Source organism: Penicillium hispanicum, assembly GCF_028827665.1.
Source record: "Penicillium hispanicum strain IBT 35686 chromosome Unknown utg000003l_segment0_segment0, whole genome shotgun sequence".
NCBI classification, from domain to species: Eukaryota; Fungi; Ascomycota; class Eurotiomycetes; order Eurotiales; family Aspergillaceae; genus Penicillium; species Penicillium hispanicum.
The window spans coordinates 247713-271931 of NW_026623195.1; the positions used below are offsets into that span (position 1 = coordinate 247713).

The 24219-nt window shown below is 52.1% G+C and overlaps 8 protein-coding genes across 8 annotated transcripts; 2 read left to right on the top strand and 6 right to left on the bottom strand.

Annotated features, from left to right (window-relative positions):
* Positions 1-1704: 1704 nt before the first annotated feature.
* xanC (transcription factor xanC) lies at positions 1705-2984 on the top strand (the record flags this gene model as incomplete). The annotated part of the gene is made up of 4 exons (XM_056941681.1): positions 1705-1816; positions 1871-2571; positions 2655-2781; positions 2950-2984. The coding sequence occupies 4 exons, from the start codon at positions 1705-1707 to the stop codon at positions 2982-2984; spliced, it is 975 nt and encodes a 324-aa protein (XP_056801564.1).
* A 388-nt stretch (positions 2985-3372) lies between these two features.
* On the bottom strand, positions 3373-5551 carry xanB (isocyanide synthase xanB; the record flags this gene model as incomplete). The annotated part of the gene is made up of 2 exons (XM_056941682.1): positions 3373-4895; positions 4957-5551. 2 exons carry the CDS (start codon positions 5549-5551, stop codon positions 3373-3375), a joined length of 2118 nt encoding a protein of 705 aa, XP_056801565.1.
* A 1105-nt stretch (positions 5552-6656) lies between these two features.
* On the bottom strand, positions 6657-7364 carry xanA (isonitrile hydratase-like protein xanA; the record flags this gene model as incomplete). Its single annotated transcript, XM_056941683.1, has 1 exon — positions 6657-7364. One exon carries the CDS (start codon positions 7362-7364, stop codon positions 6657-6659), a length of 708 nt encoding a protein of 235 aa, XP_056801566.1.
* Positions 7365-8528: 1164 nt separating this feature from the next.
* N7459_002499 (putative C6 transcription factor) lies at positions 8529-11126 on the bottom strand (the record flags this gene model as incomplete). Its single annotated transcript, XM_056941684.1, has 4 exons — positions 8529-9621; positions 9677-9902; positions 9962-10221; positions 10279-11126. 4 exons carry the CDS (start codon positions 11124-11126, stop codon positions 8529-8531), a joined length of 2427 nt encoding a protein of 808 aa, XP_056801567.1.
* A 681-nt stretch (positions 11127-11807) lies between these two features.
* N7459_002500 (MFS transporter) lies at positions 11808-13572 on the bottom strand (the record flags this gene model as incomplete). The annotated part of the gene is made up of 3 exons (XM_056941685.1): positions 11808-12064; positions 12119-13054; positions 13107-13572. 3 exons carry the CDS (start codon positions 13570-13572, stop codon positions 11808-11810), a joined length of 1659 nt encoding a protein of 552 aa, XP_056801568.1.
* A 1147-nt stretch (positions 13573-14719) lies between these two features.
* Positions 14720-16096, bottom strand: N7459_002501 (uncharacterized protein; the record flags this gene model as incomplete). Its single annotated transcript, XM_056941686.1, has 1 exon — positions 14720-16096. The coding sequence occupies one exon, from the start codon at positions 16094-16096 to the stop codon at positions 14720-14722; it is 1377 nt and encodes a 458-aa protein (XP_056801569.1).
* A 2017-nt stretch (positions 16097-18113) lies between these two features.
* On the bottom strand, positions 18114-19694 carry N7459_002502 (uncharacterized protein; the record flags this gene model as incomplete). Its single annotated transcript, XM_056941687.1, has 1 exon — positions 18114-19694. One exon carries the CDS (start codon positions 19692-19694, stop codon positions 18114-18116), a length of 1581 nt encoding a protein of 526 aa, XP_056801570.1.
* A 351-nt stretch (positions 19695-20045) lies between these two features.
* Positions 20046-24128, top strand: N7459_002503 (phosphoribosylformylglycinamidine synthase; the record flags this gene model as incomplete). Its single annotated transcript, XM_056941688.1, has 1 exon — positions 20046-24128. The coding sequence occupies one exon, from the start codon at positions 20046-20048 to the stop codon at positions 24126-24128; it is 4083 nt and encodes a 1360-aa protein (XP_056801571.1).
* Positions 24129-24219: the final 91 nt, after the last annotated feature.

Consider the following 24219-nt stretch of genomic DNA (forward strand, 5'->3'; position numbering starts at 1 on the left):
GCTTGAGAATTACTGATGTAGATTGACTTGGTATCGAAATTCAAATAATGTCTAGGCCGTGTCTAGTCGTGTAGCTGTGTTCCCTTTGGTATAGGATTTCTATCTATACCGGTGGATACTGTGAGGCACCACAAAGCTCCATCTATTGTCTTCAGAAATACCCTCTCGTCAATGCATCAGGAAAGTAAAAGAACAAGGTTCTTGGTGGCTGCTCTCCCACTGATTGCAATTTCCCCAATACCTCCCATCCAAGACCCTGACTGGGTCGCACAATGTATCTGTCTGCTCGGCCCAAGACCATAGACATGTGAGACCGGTCTTTCCGCTGCCCATCCCCCCATCCGCAGAATGAAAATCTCACATGCATCCATTCGGAGCAAATGAGAGAAGTCGTAATTGGAGACCACATGGCAGCTACAAGGTTCTGTGAGCATCTGGCGGTCTTCTGGGGTTTCCTGGCTCGGAGGAGACCCAGACCAGCTAGGACATGGATAGCGGTCAACGAGTAGCGCAGTTGACCAGCATGGTCGGCCACTGCGTCCAGCGGCAAGATGTACAAGATGTATATCTACTTGTATCGTCACAAGAGAAGGATCCAAGTCCCATTGCCATCTGGGATCGTCTTAGCCCGGGGCCGGGGGATATTCGTGCGGGTCTCGTCATCGTTATGCTTTGTCGCTTTAACATCCGAGGAGAACCGGGCTGGGACACTCCGTGGACAGTTCTATCCAGAAAGTCAGTGGCTTCTATTTTTGGAGGCTCAGCTTTACCCATTTCCCTGCTTCCTGACCGACACGATTGCGCTCAGTCGCATGGAATCCTATTAACCTGCCTCTTTTTGGTTCCCCAAGGGTTGGATGTGAATTTATGGTTGCGGCAACATGGCTCGTGATCTGGTCAAAAGCAGCAAATGCAGAGAGTTCGGACCATGTAGACGAGCTCAATTCATCCAACGATGCTTGGGGGTCATGCACGATCGAGGTAGCGCGTCCAGTTTCGGGATGCTTCCAGCTCAACGGGGAAGAATCCACGATATAGCGACTGCCCTGGGGTCCATCCACAGCCCCGATCTCGCCATCGCCCATGGGGTGGTACAGCTCTCGCCACGCCAAGTGACTCCAGATGGTGCGGCATACACGAAATGCTCTGCATTGCGATCCATTCGTGTGCTACGCCACATTCCAGACCGCTGGTAGCCGGAGATCCAGGGCCAGCGCTCTCCCCAGGCGCTGGATGATCCTGGGAATGGCTCTCAGGCGTCGCCGCCGTCGTGGAACCGCTCCACAAATGAGCGATTGAGATGGTCGATCCAGGAATCCATCGCCACAAAGGATAAGCCTGAGCTGAGCTGGGACAAGCGGCATGGGTGGACATGGTCCCAGAACGAACGCGGCTGGAGGTGTGGCCGTTGATCTATTGCCAGTCATTTTCAGACCGATTCACGGTTCCTCCGGGGAGGTCCCCGTTGCACAGATGTGTGTCACGGTGAGATTGGAGCGGTGGCCAAGTGCTCGTGGACTCGCATGGATCTGGAGTCGCGTTCATGAAGACGCGAGTTATAAACACGGCAAGATCGGGCTGATTGCCGGCGTTAGATCGCGCTGTAGACCTGGAGCAAGAGTTTGGCCCTGCGAGGAATCACGTCAATAACGGCAGAGTCGATTTGGAAGTGAGAATTACCCAAGACACCAACTCATTCCAGCCATGAGAGCCGAATCTCGACCGGACTCTCCGAATCGCGAAGAGACGCCCAGCCAGAAGCAAGATCCACTGGAAAGACGGCGGCTTCAGAATCGACTCTCACAAAGAAACCACCGTAAGTCGTCACCGAGGGCTGGACACCAGAGAAGCGACGCTCAATGACCCCCAGGCCGCAAGATCAGAGACCGCATTGCGAAGTTGCAGGAGCGTGTCATCGCCAACGAGCTTCGAGCCGCCGCGACTCTCAACGGCTGGGATCAGCCATTTGCGCCTTCTCCGCTCATCAATCCATGCCATGCATCACACCCGGATGGGGATTTGAACATCGACGCACGGGATTTCTCACCTCTGGCCTCGGAACCATCTACACCTTTCACACCGCCATGCTCCGCAGTGCCGTGGTCAAGTGAAATGACGACGTGCCAGTCCCCGGCCACCTTCTCGGGGGTTCCATATTGCATTGATGGAGGATACGTGGGCGATCAACTATGCTCGACCCCGTCATTGCCAAACGGGATGAATTGCAGTCTACAATCGAACTCGGTGAACACGCACAGCCACGATGGAGATGCCTTCCAAGATCTCTCGCCGACTGGAGGCTCACTGGGGTCGAATTACTCCCCGTCAGTCAATCCGCCACTATATTATATTGCAACAGGCAAGCGCAATCGTTTTCCTAGTTTACAGCATGTTCTAACAAAATCCCCCACAGAAAGTGCTTTACCCCAGATCCTCCAAATCTTAAACGCCGCGTCTCCCTCCAAGATAATTGTCATCATGCCACCGGACTCGATACCAGCGCCTTCTGTAGGATATACACCCCTAGCAAACGTGCTCCCGGGCAGCAACATTGCGGATAACATGCAACCAGTACAGCTGACCCAATCAGCCGTTTCGTGTCAGTGTCAAATACAAAACACACATTCAGTCTCGACATCTCGCATGTTATCCAGAACATGGAGTGGCCCCAGTTCGTATGTGTCCGCGTGTCCGTTGCACAAGAGTCCAAGCTCTGCTGGCGGAAGCCTTCCGGCTCTGCGACGATGAATTATGTTCCAGACAGAAACCTCGCTATGGAGGGTGCGTATACGTTATGCCCAGCTATGGGGGTAGAGGAGCGGCTTGTCAGTTCAATGGTATCATGGAGATAGGAACATATGTTGATCTGACGGGAATATTATATCACTGTTTATACAAAGAATGAATCTAGATCACCAGCGGGAGGAAGCTACACCAACCGAATACCAGTGCACGGTGCGCTTCAGGGATTGAACGAGAAATAGGGAAATAGTAGCAGGATGTATTCAACGCGAAGAGCGGGGAATGATAAGTTCATTCAGATTGTGAGACGTGTTCAAATAATATATACTAGAGTCCTAGCAAAGGACCAGGGCGTTTATACGCAGAGCTGGATAAAAATGTGCAGAGGCGTTTGTCCCTTGAAATCAGCAATTGATTCCTAGAGAATAGATCGTGCACACGCAGATCCATTGATTTTAAACAGGACACTTGATATCTTTCAAGCAGTTCAAGACTTCTAAGGAACGTATGGCCAAATTGGGGCAAATAGACACAGAGAAACCTTTCGGTAGATGACGAGCGACTTCAAGGGATGACAGAAACCGCTCTCAAGCCATAAGCATCGCATAGTTCCACAACCGTACGGTAATTTTAGTCAAAATGAATGCGCCACAGCTCCCGCTCACAGTCACTAACATACCCAGTACGAGTGTGCAGCATTGCAGTGTTATCGCTGATCAATAGATCTCCGCGCTCCCACTCGAAACGCAGACAGACCCGGTGGTCATATGTGACCCGGTCGATCACCTCGACTAGGCTGTTATCATCATTTTCAATGGTCACATCACAGGTCGAGAACTTGGTCTTGGTGGAATCCCAGGGCTGGTGCCAGCGCAGACAGGGCAGGCCCGAGACGGGGTGCTTGACCGTGAGTGGGAGGTCCTTCAGCTTCGCATCCCAGAATCCGTCGTTGTCCATGGCCCATTTAACACCCTGCAGTCGTTCCGCCGTCCATGGAAGCGGCAGGTAACGCCAGAACAGCCGCGAGCTGGCGAAGAGAGTGAAGCCACTACCCTTCGGGGCTGTGGCCGGACAGGTGAAGAATTGGTATCCGGGTGGACGTTGGACCTTCTTCGTCTCTCCGGTCTCTGGATCTGTGATGTCTTCAAACTTGAACATGCCATCGAAATGCATGGGCATAGCCTCGTTGGAAGTGACGTTGTTGCCCATCTTGTCTGAGCGGCCGGTGTCGCGCACTTTCTGAATAATGCCAAAGCTCCACGGGAGGATCGTGCCCATATCAGAAGCAGCGCGGACATAGAGATCTTCCTCAAGGGTATCCGCGAATCCACGGAGGATCACAGGCGACATTCCATTGGAGAGTTGGCGGACTTTGCGCATAGGGATCGCGCGGATGGACGGCGGTGGGTTGACATTATCGATATCGGCCGGCCGGACGATCAAGCCGCACGGGTAGAGATGCTCGAACTTGACTGACAGACCATCTGCAGTCCAATCAAACAGATCAGACTTCTCGCGGAAGAAGTAGGGCTGCCCGTTTCGGTAGACCAGGTCGTGTGTGTCCCGGACGTCCTCGGCATGGACGGTGCGATATGACCCATCTAGCCCGATGGCCACGGAGGCATGCCAGGGTGTATACCCCAAGGCACCCCGCACCTGTGGGATCAGAGAAGCAGACAATTTCTTCTCCCCGGCGGACTCGTGGATTGACAGCCGCACGTAGTCCTTGCGGTTGGCTCTAATGGCGGCGGCGAACATCTTTCCGCGGATGATCATCTGGCGCGCAATCTGAGCAATCTGGGCTTGTCTTGCGCGCTTGGACATAAGCTTAGTATCCTCTTTGTGGGCCAGGTCCTTGGTCAAGAACTTGATATACCCGCGATAGGTCAAGCAGGTATCATTGTCGGTCTTGATGGCCTCATCGGCGTCGAAGGTTGGATCGCCAAAGACATACATCAGTTCACGACGGAGACAGCCGGCATGGGCGAGGTAGAAAGCTTTTGCGGCTTCCTGGCTGGTAGCCTGGAACCAGGGATGGTCCAACAGCTCGAAGAGACGAATGAACTTGATGTGGTGCAGGCCCTTGTCGACGGCCATCTTTCGCAGTGTCTCTCCATAGTCCCACACGGTCTCATCGGGGACTCCCAGGATATCTGGCCGAATCTCGTTAGATCGTGCAGTTGATCTCAAAGTTAAAATCGCTCCTGGACTCACCGTTGTAGACCAGACCATCGGAGCTAATGTATACATCGGCGCCCGGCTCATATACCTGGGCGATATTCTCACATAGTCCATTGAGATGCGCCAGAGCCAACTCCTCGCCAAAGTCGGGCATTGTGCCCAGCACCTTATCGCGCGCATTGGGTGATTTAAAGGGGAATGCCGGTAGAATCATGCGAATGGGCTCCTGGCGCTGGACGCGCTCGGCCACGGTGGGAACAAATGATTCGAGCCCTTTCCAGGAGCCGCCAGTCTTCTCATAGTCCACGCCATAGCTCTCAATAACTTTCAAGATCTCCACGGCCATTGTGAGGGTGTTTGAGAGAGTTTCAGGGGTTGCAGCGGAGACAATGGCACCGTTGAGAGCGTTTTCATAGTGTTGTGCAGAGAGATAGCCGTTTGCGGCAATCGACCCGAAGATATTGGCACAGTCAGATTTGGAAGACAGGGCTGAATTCTCGGTTTCGATCGTCAGAGGAGCCTGCTTGGCAGCGTCGATCTTCTCGGAAGGATCAATGGAATTCTTGGTGGAGTTGGGTGGAAAAACTGTCGGTGAGATCATGTCCGCAACGGGTGTCAGAGCAACCATGATGACCGGAGTGGAATTGGGGTCCGGCCACAGCCTGATTTTCTGGTGAGATCGGCGTAGTGGAGCTCGAAGGATGGGATTCAGCTTTTTGCCTGACTTGGATTGTCTCAGTTGGAGATCACAGCCACCGTAAGGTCAGTTTTCCCACTGGCGCTGGAAGGATATGGCGCTAAATACCCGGCGCAGCGCTGGAGTCGGGCCGCGACGATACTCAGCCAGATGACTGTATCCAGCACTGCGGACTCAGACATCAGGAATATAGCTGAACCTAGACGATCAAAAGACAGCCATCCATTGGTCCTGTACAACTTGGCAATGGCTACTCACGCATCTTTTCTGCGCGTGGGGGCCGGGGCTTCGAGTGAAAGACACGAAGAGACCTAAAACAATAACAGGAGGATCCCGGTGCCAAGAAGAGCTGTTCGAGGGTACAGTTGATGCGTTTGCGAGGCACGGCAGACAGATGAAGCGTATTATTGAGATGTTGTCAGCAAAGCTCGTCAACAGGTCAGTGGCCACGGAGGATAAAGGATGGTCCCAGCATCGTGTAGGTTGCCACCTCGAGAGATGGTCCCCCGGATGACGAGATCTGCATTCACGTACCACCGAGGCTGATCTCGAAGAGGTTGACTTCGGCCTCACCTCCGATAACTCTGGGTTCCCAGGTCGGCGCGATACCCTCGCCTGTTCTGTCAAAGACCAGAAAAAGCTAAATCCGACTATTTGCCCCCTTGAAGTGTAACATCACGTCACCTGAGCTTCTTGGATGAGAAATCATCGGTGCTTTATTCAGGGTTGTCGGGGATGAAGCCGAGTTCAAACCGCCCCGATAGCAACATTGACGTGTCGAAGATGCCCATTAAGAGAACTCCCATCTTTACTGTTTCGTTGGGAAAGCTTAGTCGGATGCGGGCTAAGCTTTACAGCATAATGGTGCTACAGGGGGAAACTCGTGGCTCAAGGAACAAGTAATCTGCGTTCATCTTGTATGAGGGCGCCGACTCGGACACTGATGACTGTCATACATCCCACCCTATTCCTCGAGAAGGTTCTAGACTAGAGTCCAAATGCCCCGCGTTTCTCAAATACATGTCTGGATTTAGCATCAACTTCTCAGCTCGGTCCAGTCATACTCCATGAGCCGGGACACGAAAGCGGCCATCTCAGGAGAGGCCAGCTGGCGCACGAGATAGAATGTGGCGTCGAGACCAGAGCTAATCCCCCCAGCCGTGATGACCTGTACAGCACCACCTGCTAGGTGACCCCCATCAATGTAGCGCTTATGCACTACATTCGTCGGGGGGTCGTTTTTGTCGTTGAATCGAGCGCATATCTCTCGGAGCACGTCAACCGCGCGATGGTGAGTGGTCACTGTCATCCCGGACAGCGTACCGGCACCCCCGAGTAATAAAGCGCCCGTGCAGACCGAGAAGAGGATACGTGGTCTTTCAGAGGGAGTGGGTGGAAGCGCCGCAAACTTGCGGATGAAATCAACCTCCGGCGCGTTGTTTTCGATCAGTGGCTGGATCACACTGGGTGGTGCACCAGGGACAACCAGGATATCGTACTCTGCGATGTCTTTGATTGCAAGTTCCAAGAGGGTATCAGCCTTCACAGTAAAAGAGCTTGCCGCTCGAACTGTCGAGGTTGCCGCAATGGTTTGAATCGCGAACATTCGGTCAGGGTCGTCCGGGTTGCGATTGTGCGAGACATGAGACAAGACCTCCATCGGGCCGGTGAAGTCGAGAATGTCCACTTCCTGGAAGATTAACACCCCGACCTTGTAATGTTGAGTTGCTAGCGTGGAAGACATGATAGCTGGTTAAGCAGTAGACAATGATTTTATCTCGGAAGATATGAGGCCAATTCTGTTCGTGCAGCTTGAGAGTAGCAGAAGAATAGTTCTGTCGAGAAAGAACAGCAGAAACATGCTTTGAAGATGCCTACACTTTGTCCCAGTTCTGTCCAGCAGAGGGCCCAAACTCGTGAGGTGAGAGTTAACATCCACGGTGGATATTGGAACTTGGCTGACTGCTGCAGGAAATCGCCCGATGCTGTACCACGTTGGTCCATCCACATGCGCCGATTTGAGTCTCTTGAGGCTGGACAATCCCCTGATCCTGCTCATGGTTAATGAACATGGAGCGGTGTGTTCCAGTGACTTCCAGTGCAAGGGATCCCTGGATCTCGCATGTCTCTCTGACGACCAGGATGACACGCCAATGAACATAAGGCGGTTGTATGATGGACTATGACGTAGGCTCATATTTCAAGATCTTCTCGAGTCCAGGCATGGCCTCATCCACGCAGTGTGACTCGTGCTGAAAGTACGGTCATCTTTCTGACTGTGTTACAACAGTCAGGAAATCTGGGCTGAAATGTCGAGCTGGTGTGCCTATCTCGCGAGCACTGGCGCCGTCTGCAGACTGGTGATATCCTAGCAACAGGTACGGTGAGCATTCCAGTCGGAGACAGTCTGAAACTCCTGCTAGGAACAGCAAATGCTGGCAGAGAATCACTGGCATGGAGTGATGGTTCGAAGGGACATTTTCGCTAGGGTTAAACCATAGCTGGAGGTGCCGGGCCTGGTTTCGGCTTGGGAAAATTCGTGGGTGAACTGCGCTCAGCCATCAAGGCCTGAGGCCGGTGTGTGTCTTTTTAGAATCTTTCACCTAGAGCAGCGAGAGAACTAAGATGAAGGATGTTGCAAGTTCAGGGCCAGGCGGGAAGCCGATTCTCATCGCATGCACGTGCTCCACACCACCTAGATGTGAGAGGTGTAATGATATTTTCGAACAAGAACCTATAGACAACGGAAGTGGCGGTATATGTCGATAAGCCCCCAAGTCCCCGTGCCAATGATCCCAAACCAGACACCATGAGTTTTCGTATCGCCGACGCCGAGAAAATGCTTCCGTGCTGCCACTGTAACAAAAACTAACAAGATATGAATAACCAATTCATAGTTCCTCTGCCTCTAGCTCCATAGTGGTGGATGGATATACTCTGATGCACGGTCAATAATGTTGGGAATTGTCCATTCGCCGCTGCCTGAGCTCTCAGGGGTGGGGGGTGGCAGAGACCCAACACTTGGCGTCAAAGCTGCTGACGCAGGAGAAACAAAGGTTCCCATCGAGCCCACAGCAGAGTTGGGGTTAGACTGGGATGGATATGCAGGGCTTCGTCCAGTTGTCGGCCGAATGTGCTGGTTGCCGAAAGCAGCGAGTAGTTTCTGCAAAGCACGATGCGTCTTGGCCAGCGACTTGGCCCATTGCGTTTGAGTATCAGGAACAGCCATAGCAGGAGAGTTAGGATCCATATGAGGCGGAACAGAGCCCAGTGGGTTTGTCGCACCAGTGATCGGGTCGTAGGTACCCATGCCTTGGGCCTGAGATGTCATATTGCCAGCAGCCCCAGTGAGCTCCCCGGTATCATATGCGCGCTCCGTGCTAGCCCGTTGAGCGATGATGTCCTCCAGTTGCTGCAGAAGGTTCCAAACGCTAGGATCAGATTTGGCTTCCTCAATAACAGCAAGGAGGAATGCAGAGCTAATCGCACGTTGCAATGCGATCCAGGACCGAGCTGCATGGGTACTGATGTTATGTATTTCAATGTAGGCCTCGACAGTGGTCATGAGGTTGGCGACACAATCTCGGCGCATACTAGCAGCACCAGGATCAGCTACATCCGCCGTTGGCTTGAGCGCAGGCCGGCAGAGCTCAGAGGAAAAGTAGGACGAATGTAGCTTTAACACGACTCGCTCTAGGTGCTCGGTTGATGTCGAGCACCACTTTGCATCCCGCAGGTGGGGCTTTGCCTCAACCATGATGTGCTTTATTCTTTCCTTGTAGCCTTGGATGCTTTCAAAACTGATCTGAGCGTGGGGACTAAGCATTCGAATACGGACTACCTCCAGCGCCAGGGAGATAACCCGGCAAAGTGTCTCAAAATAGGAGAGGTCGCCAGGGGCTGCGCCCTCTCGATAGGCAATATCCGGCTGGCTGACAGCAGTGGTGGAAGGGCGGTCATACGAAAGAGAAAAATGGCTGTCTTGCCATGCCATGGACCACCTACGACTATTAGCTTCGATTGTCCCATCTGATTGCTGACTGGCAGAGATCTTACCAGACATGGCGGCGGCGATACCGCTCCCCTGCCGAAAACCTGCTTGACTCGACATGCAGACCAAGTGCCAATCCCATGCGAAGGGTCATCCCCAGCAAGACATATGAAATCCCAGGATTCATGTTGTAGGAAAGAACATTTCCAATGACCAGAAGTGTTTGAATGGCTTCAATGGTCGGCTGGGACAAGAAATTGGTCATTCGAAGGCACTGGTAAGAACAGCACACTAGGGAAGGATGTTAGCCGGAGGAAAATCTGCATCCAAAGCTCCTGTTTGTCACCTACCATAGACCTGCGAGGTCAATTCTCTTTCTTTGCTTCCCAAATCAGACGACTGGCAGCCAGAAGCCAAGACAGCAAACAAAAGTCCCAAGTAGGCGATGCTCACGCCGAATGGGTTTTGCGCCTCATCGGTATCCTCCCTGTAGACACCCCCAGATGCAATTCTGCTCTGCAGAAGAAGCTCAAGGCTCTTGCCAAATTCTTGTATGTCTTCAATTACGGGATAAATGGCACCCGCGATATCCTTATAGTAGTAAAAGAAGCTGTAGCAAAGGGTATTAGCTCGGACTGCCAGATTGTCGCTCTATCAGATAACTTACTCCCTGCACTGCTGGTCAGTTGGAAGAGCGCTGCAGACAGCGCTGACATCAAATGTTGACATATCCGATGACCACAAGTCGACAAAAGGATATGTTGCAGATTCGTTATCCAGCCCCAGTTTAGGCAGTATCCCTCCCTCGAGCAGCGCCTGGAGCTGGTCCGACCCAGACTTGTTGTTCAAAATATAAGCCAAGACCGAACGGGAGCCCAGGTGGACAGTACCCTGGCCAAGAGTGTTTGCCGCATGGATGCCCTCGCGTTCGGGCGAGGCACCCTTGGAACGGGAACCTGCATCGGTACTCTGTGCGCTCCCAGAATCGAGGGTCACCACGGGGTTTTCTTCGGCTCGCTCAAGGCCCATACGCAGTGATGATATGGTGGACTCCATTTCTCGCAGCCGGTTGCGCACATTGTCCCATTCGTCCCGAGCAATTGTCACACGGCCGTCAACACTAGCACTGTTCGTTCGAGGGGCGATAGGTTCTGGCTTCACGTGTGGTGCCGGATGATCATCATAGCCGTAGAGCGCTGATGGCTCCGCCATAGAAGATGTTGTAGCACCACCCACGGGACTCTCGTGGAAGGCTTGCGAGCGTCTCTTGGAAGGGCGCTCGTAGGAACAGAGGTCTGCATGATCGCGCTTGACACATCCGTCGCATGGCAGGTTCCGATCACACTTTACCTTGCGCGCATGACACGGATAGCATGCTTTGGGTTCGCGCGCCTTTCGCTTTGTACGAATGATGGCATCCACCTGAGATTGGGGCAAATCGGAGATGGACCTGTTGGGCGCGACAAGGCCGTCGGCCGGTGAAATAGAGTTGGAGGGAGGGTACGGCGATGTCATTATGTTTTGACGGATCGTTCAATGTTTCAAGTAAACTCTTCGAATGTATCGTGTATCGGGTAATGCAATCGATTCATGCGACCGTCGACAGCTTGAAATGAAGGACAGGCAAGAATCGGTGCGCAGCTAATTCGGAGAAAAGTGTAATATGGCGTATTATAAGCAGGATGACTGTGTTAGTCCATCACTCGCGTCGCGTTCGCATGGCGGGCAGACGATTGCTCTGAATCGGAGGCGCTGTGGAAAGCTGGGAAAGCATCATCGCCCGCGGTCCTTATCTGTCGCTGCACGTGATGTGGGGCATCCCAATCCGGAAGAATGCCCTACGTCAGCGATGTCAAAGGAAGTTGAGGACAAATGCAAATTTTTCATTCTATAGAAGAGGACTTGTCCTCATGGCCAGAGATATTGCAATATATCCACGGACTGCCTTGGTATGAGCTGGAAGAAATAATTTGAATTGAGGTTGTATTATGTAGTATCTGTATAGAATTCTCTCTATCCATAGATCTATCGTTTAGTTGTCACAAGCGCCAATAACCGTGCCAAGATATGATAATCACAAATTAATGCAGTAACATCATGTCGTAAAAGGAAATGTCAATGTGGGGGATATTGGAGCCAGAGAAGTTCTCATTCATCCCCTATAAATAAAGATTTCTCAGATCAGACTCTGAGAGTTCAAGCCTTGACACCCTTCTCCTCGTCATCGCTGAAAGCATACTTGGAGAAGCGTCGAATTGACTCGCCCTTCAAGTAGAACACGTAAGGGATGGCACAGCATGCCAGTGCAAGGAAAGCGAGAAGTGAGCTTGCCCACTGGTAGCCCAGACGATTATACATCTGCTCAGTGAACAGCACAGTGGAAGCTCCCCACATGGACCGGAGAAATGTTTTCGCTGCTAAAGCAGAAGCAGCCTGATGCTGATAGGTATCGACTAATATTTTGTCAGAATTGGGCTCCCTAGAATGTATGGGGATTGGATACACACCGAGGTAGTTGTTGGCCGAGTTGTACAGGAAAATGAAGCCAAATCCAACGGGCCACCCTCCAATTGCCGGTCCAAACCAGTGAATATTCGGATAGGAGGTCCAGGCAAAGATGAATAGACCGATGGGAATGAGCCAGCAAGACCACATCATCGGGATCAAGCGTTTTTCTGCTGGAGGCTTGCCGCCGTATTGTGCTGAGATCTTGAGGTAATTTTTGTTCACGAACGGAGAGCAAGCAGCGCTCATGAGCACACCAATGGCCATGGGAATGAACATCAGACCAGTCATTGAAGCACTCCAGCCCTTTCCAGATTGATAGACAATGGGGTATGCAACGAAGAACATGTACAGCAAACCATACAAGACCGACATGTAGAGGGCGATAAACAGGACGATCGGCTCCATGATGAGCAGCTGGAAGGGGCGGATGAGAACTATGCGCAGCTTCTGGCCCAGAGGTCGAGGATCGAGTTCGGCTTCGGTGGTATACTTTTCATCGTTCTCCGCCTTGCGTAACTTCTGAGCTCGCTTCTTCAGCAAGATTGGCGCATATGTCTCCGGGACGGTAAATGTAATGAGAACCCAGGCAACGAAAGACAGGATCAATTGCATCCAGTAGAGCCATCTCCAGCCACAGTTATCACCAAGGAAACCACCCACAAGAGGACCAATAGCAGGACCAATGAAAGGAGCAGCGCTGAAAGCTGCCATTGGAACGCCACGTTCTTCATTCTTCCAGAGATCCGCCAGGGTGCCACCGACCAAGGTCATTGGTGCACTGAAAGCTATTCCATCAATCAATCGACACACGATCAAAGTTCCAATGTTTTTGGCAACGGCACAGGGGATCACAAAGATCACCGCAAATAGTAGAGTCACGGCGTATACCGGACGCCTTCCAATCATTTCGGACATTGGCGCAAAAACCATGGGGCCTGCGTCATGGTAAGCACCCGAGCGAGAATATGGGACTTGTGGACGACTTACCAACACCGAAGCCAATGACAAAAACCGTCACGACGACGAAGCTCACTTCGCGAGATACCCCGAAGCTTTCCATGGGTCCTTCCAACCTGGCAGTAATGATACTACTGCACAGTGCGACAACAAAACAGGTGAAAGCAACAACCATGGTACAATACCATTTGTACATCTTCGACCAGTTCTTCGGGTTCTCGGGGTCATCAATGGTGAAAGTAACCAGCTTCCAGTCCTCCGTTTGGCCGGTGACATTTGATTTGACCGGCTTGATGATCTCGCCTGCTCGTGTCTCGGTGGTGTATTCTCGAAGATCGGCGTCATCGTTCACTTCCCGGATGGGGAGGTCGAGATAATCCGTCTGCCCAGGGCCCGACCCTAGAGAGGCTGTCCGGCTGGTGGCATTGGTACGGGTCCGATCCGAGCTTGGGGTCTCCATACTGTTGATATCGTTGTGATATGTCGGAGCATTCATGGAGGGATGGTGTTTTGGGCAAGCTCAAGTAGGATCGATGTGTCGATGAAGCACTTAAGCACTGTAGCTGACAACCCTTACTTGAAGAATGCGAACCACGGAAGGGGGTGCTGCCCGTTTTATAATCCCATTTCCGCGGGTCACCTCCAACATGGGCAAAGACTGTCGAGGTAAGGATATGCGGCATAGCACGCCACTTGCTCACCGGCTTCTGTAGGACGGGATGCTGTTGTTGGCGCGGCGGTTGCCTCTTTCCAAGGTTGGATATCGGGAAGGACCCACTATTTGCCATATTGCCCGAACGGGAAGTATCCATCGATGGTGCTAGCCCAACAAGGTAATATGCTACGCAGGCACGGGCCGGATCTGCATGTTTTCTGCATCTATCGATGAGTATCTACACTTTGGGAATGCCAAGTAGTCACTGTCATGACCAGGCAAGAGACGGCAGGATTTGGAGGAGACATGTTTGCAAGCCCTACTGCCGGATCAATACATCCATCTTCTCTTCACAAATGCTTCCAAACTTTAGGCGTTGGTTCAGGCGAGAGATATATGTCTAAAAGTCAGTGTTGGCAAGATGATCACAGCCATGCTTATACAGTCATGGAAGGGCTATGAGGATCACAGGATGACCCTATTTCAATATTCAATTGCCACCACCAAACCTGGTGCTCGAAGTAGATTTTCAACTGTCACTGTGCGACCGAGAGAGGTAAGAGAAGTGAATAAAGGGGCCTTGTAGAGGTTGAAATCATGCCAACTCCACATGCTTGGGTTCTCAACCGATCAAACCTAGCAATAATAATGAGCTCATGTCTTCTCTGTGGAGAAAGACGCCGTGGATCTCCATATCAAAATTTATTTCCTCACAGACGCGAATGTTGTTGATTTGCGCCATAATCATTCTGCCAGCGGCGTCTCTCGGGACCTCTTGCCATTTCTGGACACGGACGATATCGCCCGATCGGGAAATTCACGATGACGCTGCCAAGTCGGAAAATCAGATGGAATTTCTCTTGCGTTCTAGACTTGAAGAAATTTGGAGACTACGATGTGAGGGCTCAAGAGCACGCAAAAGCACTTGTACTGTGCATTGGGACCCGGAATGGGACCCCAAACGTGCGTGTCATAAATTATCATCTATCTACAGATCCATCATTTCCAGAACACTGCTGGTATAGTTCCACAGCGGCGTCGAATAATCCGTACAGAAAGTGTATCCGGTGTAGTACGTACTCTGCTGCCCTTGCAAAGCATACAGCTTTTTGTAAAATCCATCTCTGACATCGTCCACGGAGACGATGAGGGTTTCAGGGGAATGAGATGCAAACGCCGCAATCTCCGGTTCGGTGGTGGAGAATGTACCAGCCTCACCCATGCGCTTGAGATCGGATCGGATCAGCTCCTTGGCATCTTCGGCGGTGAAGTTGGCCTCAGCAACGATCTTGGTCATGAAGTAGCCTGAAACTCCAGAGTATTCTAACTCCCACTGGAATGGGGGCAGAGGAAGACTGCCAGGTTGATTGTCCGGGTTGGTGTTGGCAACATTGATGCCGTCGGGCAGGCCGGTGTTGGTGATGGCGGCGGCGTAATAATTCTTGTGGTCCCATTTGGCGAACAAGGATGACTCCTCCTCGCGGAGATCAAAACCACTCAAACTGGGGAGCGTTGGAGGGAACGTGATGAGAAGCTTCTTGGCCTGGATGAGTTTGCGGCTCCCATCTGCACTTTGGACAATCATCTCCACGCCGGTGGAGTTGCGCTGCGCCTGGGAAACGGTCGTTTCGAAGAAGATATTCTCCTCGTCTATGTAATTGGCTGCCTTGCTGAAGAGCTCGCCAGTGCCGTTCTTCGGTCGAATGTATCCACCTCCCAGAAGTGCATTGATGTGAGTGATGCCAAAATTCTGAATCACATACAGCAGCGGCGCATCCAGGAGGTTGCCCACATTCTCGGCAAACATAAATATCAAATCCATCGCTCCCTGAAGAGCGTGTTCCTCCACGAACTCACGGAATGGTCGAAGAAGGACCTCAGGGACTTCCTCGGGTAGGTAGTACGCGCCACTCGCGAGGTAGTCAAACTGCTCGATCGACGCGCGGTACAGGACAGCAGCCGCGACAGTGGTAAGGATCTCGTTGCCCGGAAGAACCCTCTTGCCGGTGTTGAAATCGACGTTCTCCGAGATGATGGAGCCTGGTAGGAGCAGCTCATAATCGACATCCAGCTGACTGAAAAAGTCCTTGGTGATCTCGTTGTTGAAGTATCCCTCGACGCCGTAATTGACATACTTGCCATTAGGCAGGTAAAGAGTCTCTGCATGGCCTCCTAGCTGCTCCTTCTTCTCAACAAGAGCCACGCTGTGCCCTTGTTCTCTCAATTGCACGGCGGCGTAAGTGCCTGTGGCACCGCCTCCGAGGATACAGACATCGCGTGTGATGATGTCCTCGGCCTTGAATCCGGGAATGGAAAGGGCAGAAACTGCAGCTGCCAGATGGCAGATGCCGGCAATTTGCCGCATATTATATAGAGCTACCATGACGCTCACTTGGAGACTGCGATTGTCGGCTCGAACATACTCGATCCCTATCGTTGAACTCCCCCCTTTATGAGAACGGGAGGCATCGGCTCGGAATTTCTTGGGCTATAGTTCTGTGGATATACGACATGGATTTAATTCGCCGAGTTGGATTCCCAGTCCACATTTGTATCGGCGCTAACTGGGGCATTGGAGCTCAGTGATCGTTATGATAGGTGCGGTGATGCCGGTGATCGGCAAGCGAAAAACAATAGTCGGACTCCGGGAGTGAGGGTGTTTGAGCAAGCCTTTTCTAAAAATGCGATCGTACTTCAAAGCTTGACAACAGACTATATATATGACACGAGACACAGGGTGACTTCTTTGCTCTTACTTTGAGATAAAATATATATATCCTCCGAGTCAAGGACCAACCAGTTGAATATCCACAGCTGAGCTTCATGGACCAATTTACATGTTCGTAGCGAGGCCCCGTTCACGGGCTGGTATCCCCACTACAGTCAGATTCACAATCATAATAGGTAAAGAATGATAATGCTGCAGTAATACATAATTTATTAATAAATAAATGCGATTCTGCCCCGGCAACGAGCAAAGAACGCGGGTCGGAAGAACGCGGGTCGCGTCGCGTACCGCGTTTGTCGAGCGCCTTAGAAAACTGGCATTCTACCAATGTACTTCAGTCTGGGAAATATCTTCATACCGTGCAATATGGAAATCATCACTTTAATGCGGTGGAACTATAGGCAATCCGAAGTCAGGTCTGTGTACAAACCAAAGATATTCCCAGGCAACAAAAAATCAGACCTACAAAGCACATCGAGCTTGACGAAAAAATTCGGACTCAGAGTACGACGTGACCGCCTTTAGTCATGCATTGAGGTCGACGTGTTATCCAAAGAAAGCATTGTCCTATCCCTCATTTCTAGCGCTTCTACACAGAGGGCTTTGATCGATATATCAGAACATTCTATACTTAGGTATCAAGCATCAGTCGACATACCCTCGAGCAAAAGCAATCAAGCTCGAGGTGGGCTTTCATATTTTAAGCCTCTGACATGGATTAGCGGGATTCTCTCTATCGCTTCTTCTTTGGCCGTAGCCAAGAAGTATCTTGAAGCTTTTTTCTATTTTCCTTCATGAATGTTTCATTCAGCATCCCCTAGCTTGGCTCACCTACATGGATCTACTCAGATTTACTTGCACGTAGTGACTTCTCTATTTTTTCAGATATTCTCGCTTTTGAGTATGGCACTGTTGTTTGCTCGTGAAGGATGCCTCAGGATGACTGCCCTGTGTCTATATTCCCCAGTAGCTCTTGTGCTTAGACTTTCCATCCTCTTCCTCCCTGACCCCTTGCTCTTGATCTCTTGGAATTACCGTGAGCATGTTCCTCAAAGCAATGGGTCTTTTCGTTTTGTCGAAGGCAGTCAGCCTCGCCGTCATGAAGACAATTACGATATTACTTGCTTGGCTTGGCTTTGGACCTATAGGAATTATCGCAGGTTCGTAAAGCTTTTTCGGTTGTTATTAGTTCCACAAGGAGCTTCACAACGTAAAACGTACTTTGGCTGAGTGCTCAGCAGGGTCATGGGCTTCAGGATTCCAGTCCTTCATGTATGGAGGGTTTACCCCCCGAGTGAGAGTCTTTTCGCTACGTTGACAAGTATTGCGATGAGGGGGGGGGGGGGCTCACTGGCTTTGAGATTGGCTTCTATCGACTTCTCTGCTTCTTGCAGATAAATTCATTGAAAAAGGTGGCAATGGGAATACCTAGCATAACTTTCAGTATATGAGGACTTAGCTACCCCTAACCCACCCTTCCGGGGAGTCTAAAAAATGATGATTATCAAGACCTTGTTGCTAAATAAAGAATATCTCCCCTACTCCCAAAGAATCATAAGATCTATATGGTGAAGTATTTATTTTCCCAGCTTTTTTCGTTGATTTTATATGGTATAGAGAGCTTGATATGGGCGCTATTGCCGTATACTCTATCCTATTTTCTAGGCTCGTAACTGTTCTTCCCCCCATGTTCACGCAGGATCGCACCCATCCCTGCTTGGCTCTTTCGAAGTGCCCAGTCTAATAGAGTCATTGATTGCCGTTTCAAAGTCGGGTCTGCCCCGTATCTGAGCAGTAAGCCTGCCAATGATTGATCTCCTCTCATAATGGCCAAAAAAAGAGGAGTTCGCTCATGAGGTGCTGCAGCATTCGGATTGGCTCCTTTGACAAGCATCCTCTCAATGTATTCATAACCCATCTTCGGGATTGCTCTGATCAACATTGTTTGGCCTTTCCATCCAGTGACATTAGGATCAGCACCATGGTTAAGAAGTAACTTGGCCATGCTGTAATTTGCATCTCTCATGGCGCGAGCAAGAGGAGTCAGGGGAACCCAGAGACATGTTTGGCCAGCCGGGAGAGAAGGAGTGTTTGGATCGGCCCCGTACTCAAGTAAGGCCACTGCGAGTGCTTCATTCCTATACTGCACTGTCATAAATAACGGGGTCTTGCCCTCAACTGCAATGTTGGGATCGGCCCCTTTCGCCAGTAGGGCTAGAACCAAGTCTTTTGACTGTCTTCGTGCTGCCAACCAAAGCGGGGTTTCCATTTTGGCACACGAAGCAGGGTCAGAAGCAGGGCCCACATGGTTGGGATCTGCACCTTTTTCGAGTAGAAGATAGGTCAACTCCATGCGTCGTTGGCTGATGGCCACCCCGAGAGCCGTCCGCCCTGTCGCGACGTGCGATCCGCCCTGATGGTTGATATTAACACGCTCCAGAATAATATCGACGATCTCTCTATGGCCACTCCGAACGGCCTCGGACAACGGGTTTCTGTATAGTTCATTTCCTTGGCCCACATCTGCGCCATGTTCCAACAGCAACTTGAAAATTTCAAGCCGCCCGTACGATGCCCATGTGATGGGTGCGCGCCCTAAACATAGTGTATTGCCGAAATCAGCCCCATGAGAAAGAAGAAGTCTGATTGACTCTGGGCTCCCTTCGCGCATGGCTAGGGTGAACGGCGTCACTTCGTGACGGTCCATTTGGTTGGGATTTGCACCATGCTCAAGTAGAATTTGCATCACATCGAGGTACCCGCATCTTGTAGCAGAAGCGAGTGGCGTATCACATATATGTTCCCATACTCGTGGACGAGGAACCCTGAGACGTGGAACGTGGCTTTTAGAATCCACCTGGGCGCCTTCTTCGAGCAGCAATTTCACGACCGCCATGTGACGTCTCATTGCAGCGATATATAATGGCGTCAATTTACTGTTTGCACCATCGGAATCGAGTTCACTTCGGACGGGCTCCGAAGGAATGGTAAGTTTGTCGGTCTGCTCAACATTGGCACCGGCAACAAGGGCCTTCCGGGCAGTTCTTTCACGTCCCTTCCAAGATGCCCATGTCAGCACAAAGCTCGGTACCTTGTGGCAGTCTCGTCGGTAGAGGTAGGTGTCGAGTTTGGCACGAAAATATTGGTTTGTCTGAAGAAGGTTATTCAGCTCTTTCTGGGACAAGAAGTCGGCTAGGTACAGCAAGACTTCGTCGGGTAGCTCAAACAGCCTCATGAGTGGCAGGCTTAACGAGACAAATGCACATCAGATGACAATCAGCTGGCTCTCTGGTCATTAGCAGGGAATTGAATAAGGAGGGTGCTGTTATAAGTGAACGTTGAAAAGAAAGGGTACTTGTGTTGCCTTCCTCTTTGGGATGTAATCACCACGTGACTTTTGTCCGATAAGGACCGGCCACATCGGGCTTAGGGCGGGGCCACTCAATTTTCCGAGAAAAAGTTGAAGCAGTCATCGCGGGGGTTTCTTTGCTCAAGCCAACCTTGAGAGGCACGCCCACCTCCTCCTTTGTCTCGAGGGAGGGTACTAACTGTCCTTCAATTCTAACTGGGAAGAAGCTTCGCTGCGATGACTTCCACCCACTCCTTCCTTGCCATTCCGGGCTCGGTGGCGTTCTCCCGCTCCCGCGGGCATGCCATTGCTGCCAGCCTGGGTGTTCAAGATGTCCGGGCTCAATGGATCCACTACGTGCACACTTCTCAGCCGCTGGATGAGTCGCAACGTGCGGCTCTTGAGCAACTCCTTCGATATGGCGATATCACCGACGTTTCCCCCACCTTCACCTCCGATGACGGCGAATTCGACACCTTCTACGTTTTCCCTAGAACCGGCACAATTTCGCCATGGAGCTCTCAGGCGACCGGTATTTCACATGTCTGTGGGCTGCGCCAAAGTATCAAGCGCATCGAGCGCGGAATGAAGATCTCGTGTCTCCGCAAGGGATCCGGGGACTACAAGGCCGGGTATATGGATCTTCTTCATGACCGTATGACTCAGATCATCAGCAAAGAAGAGCCTGAATTGCACTTGATGTTCTCCGAACACGCTCCTCAGCCCCTCAAGACCATCTCCTTGCAGGGCGGTGTCAAGTCTCCCAAGGAAATCCTCCAGGAGGCCAACAAGGAATTGGGACTCGCTCTGGATGAGTCGGAGATTGATTATCTGGCGGAGGCATATGGTCCCAACGGTGCTATTGCACGCGACCCGACCGACGTCGAGCTGTTCATGTTCGCCCAGGTGAACTCCGAGCATTGCCGGCACAAGCAGTTCAACGCCTCGTGGGTGATTGATGGCAAGCCCATGCCCAACAGTCTATTCGCCATGATCCGTAACACACACAAGAAGAACCCGGATTACACCGTCAGCGCATACAGTGACAATGCCGCTGTTCTGGAGGGCTCCGAAGCTGCCTTCTGGGCCCCCGACCCGACCACCGGGGAGTGGATGCATACCAAGGAGGTTGTGCACTTCTTGGCCAAGGTGGAAACTCACAACCACCCAACAGCCGTCTCTCCTTACCCAGGTGCTGCTACTGGTTCCGGTGGAGAAATTCGTGATGAGGGAGCCGTCGGTCGTGGTTCTCGCCCCAAGGCTGGTCTGGCCGGGTACTGTGTTTCTGATCTCCTGATTCCCGACCTGAAGCAACCCTGGGAGCTTGATGTGGGCAAGCCCAACCACATTGCAAGCAGCCTGGATATCATGCTAGAGGCTCCTCTTGGTAGTGCTGCCTTCAACAATGAATTCGGCCGGCCCTGCACTGCCGGTTACTTCCGTACTCTCCTCACTGAGATTGATGTTGGCAACGGCCAAAAGGAACTTAGGGGTTATCACAAACCTATCATGATTGCTGGCGGTGTCGGTACTGTCCGACCCCAGCACGCCCTGAAGAACCCTGATGTCGTCAAGCCTGGCTCTTTTCTCGTTGTGCTAGGTGGCCCAGCTATGCTCATTGGTCTTGGAGGCGGTGCTGCTTCGAGTATTGCCTCTGGTGAAGGCTCCGCTGATCTAGACTTCGCCAGTGTCCAGCGAGGCAACGCTGAAGTACAACGGAGAGCTCAGGAGGTCATCAACGCATGTGTAGCTATGGGAACCAACAACCCCATCAAGTTCATCCACGACGTTGGTGCTGGTGGTTTGTCTAACGCTCTCCCCGAACTCATCCACGACTCGGGTTTGGGGGCTACCTTCGAGTTGCGAGAGGTTGATAGCGCCGACCGGAGCATGAGCCCCATGCAGATCTGGTGCTGCGAAGCTCAAGAAAGATATGTCCTCGCTGTTGGTGAGGATGGTATGAATAAATTCACCGCTATCGCTCAGCGTGAACGCTGCGGTTTCTCGGTTGTTGGCCGTGGAGGTGGTACCTCTGAGGAAGAGAAGCGACTCATTCTCCTCGATCGCCAGTCCAAGGAATACCCAGCCCCGATCGATTTGCCCTTGTCCGTGCTGTTCGGCAAGCCGCCGCGCATGACCCGGACTGTCGACTCGCGCAAACTCACCCTGCCTACGGTGGATTCTAGCTTGACCAAGTACCTTCCTTCATTGTCTTCGAAGGTTGAACTGGTAGGCGAGGCTGTTAACCGAGTTTTGTCCTTGCCTGCAGTTGGCTCCAAATCCTTTTTGATCACCATTGGTGACCGAACTGTTGGCGGCCTTACTGCTCGTGACCAAATGGTTGGCAGATGGCAGACCCCTGTGGCTGACGTCTCGGTCACAGCTACTTCGTTGCTTCAGGGAGTGAGGACTGGTGAAGCTATGGCTATGGGTGAGAAGCCCACTTTGGCTTTGATCTCCTCCGGTGCTTCCGCCCGCATGGCTGTTGCTGAATCCCTTATGAACATTGCCGCTTCGGATCTGGTCGACCGTCTGAGCCACGTGAAGCTATCTGCCAACTGGATGTCCGCTAGCAGCCATCCTGGTGAAGGTGCTGCTATCTACGAAGCGGTCGAGGCCATTGGTCTGGACCTCTGCCCCAAGCTCGGCATTAGCATTCCTGTTGGAAAGGACTCCATGTCCATGAAAATGAAGTGGAAGGATGAGGCTTCGAATGAGGCCAAGGAAGTCACCGCACCAATGTCGCTTGTTATCTCCTCATTTGCCCCAGTCGGTGATTTCCGCAAGACCTGGACTCCGGCTCTTCGTAGCCTGGAGGACGTTGGAGAGAGTGTCCTCATGTTTGTTGACCTTTCCTTCGGTCGTAAGACTCTGGGCGGCTCAGCCCTCGCCCAGGTCTTCAATGAAGTCGGTACCGAGTGTCCTGATGTCCGTGATGTTGACATTTTCCGTGACTTCTTCGATGCCACCCAGCAACTGCAGGAGGCTGGCATCGTTCTAGCCTACCACGATCGCTCCGATGGTGGTCTGTTGACCACACTTGCTGAGATGATGTTCGCCGGTCGTGTCGGTGTGGAGATTATGCTCGACAACATCTGTTCCTCGTTCCACACTCAGGATGTCGTCGAGTCCCTGTTCAACGAGGAACTTGGTGCTGTCTTCCAGGTCCGCAAGGAGCACGAGATCCAATTCCGCTCCTGCTTTGCTACCTGCGGTCCTCCCGCTGGCCTGATCCACAAGATTGGCCGTGTTTCAGAGAAGTCGAAGCAGAACCTTGCTATCTATCACAAGGCATCCCTAGTCTACCGCAACACCCGTTCCAATCTGCAGCAGACCTGGGCCAAGACCTCTTACCACATGCAGAAAATCCGTGACAACGCTGAGTGTGCTGAGCAGGAGTATGAGAACATTCTCGATAATGCGAACCCTGGTCTGTCGTGGAATCCCACTTTTGACCCTAAGGATCGGGGTCTGCCATTCATGACCAGCCTGTCTCAGTACTCCCCATTCAGCAACAAACCTCGTGTCGCCATCCTCCGTGAACAAGGTGTCAACAGCCAGGCTGAGATGGCATTTGCCTTCAACACCGCCGGTTTCTCTGCTGTAGACGTCCACATGACCGATATTATCTCAGGCCGTGTCTCACTAACCAGCTTTACTGGTCTCGCAGCCTGTGGTGGTTTCTCATACGGTGACGTCCTTGGTGCCGGTCAAGGTTGGGCCAAGTCGGTTCTGCTGCACGAGAACACTCGTAAGGAATTCCAGACCTTCTTTGAGCGTCCAGACACTTTCGCGCTGGGCGTCTGCAACGGTTGCCAGTTCCTATCCCGCGTGAAGGAGTTGATCCCGGGCGCCCGCAACTGGCCCAGCTTCGAGCGCAACACCAGCGAGCAATATGAGGGTCGCGTCTGCATGGTCCGCATCTCGGACCCCGACCCCTCGCGTCCTAGCGTCTTCTTCCACGGCATGGACCGCACCTCGATGCCCATCGCCGTCGCCCACGGTGAGGGCCGCGCCTCCTTCGCCGGCATCCCGGGCACATCTGCGAGCGACTTTGTCCGTGAAGGTCTCGCACCTGTCCGCTACGTCGACAATGCCTCCCTCAAGCCCACGATGCGCTACCCCTTCAACCCCAACGGCAGTCCTGAGGCTATTGCCGGTGTCCGTAGCCCGGACGGCCGCGTTCTGGCCATCATGCCTCACCCGGAGCGTACAGTCATGAACGGCATTGCCAGCTACCTGCCCCCGAAGGCCGAGTCATGGGGCGACATTGGCCCTTGGGGCCGAATCTTCTTCAGCGCCAGACGCTGGGTCGGTTAAAGTCATGGTTGGTTCTTTTGTTTTTCTGGTTCGATTCTGGCCATCTTGTTATATTTCTCTGTCTATATTCTTCTTGGCTCTGGAGTTGTTA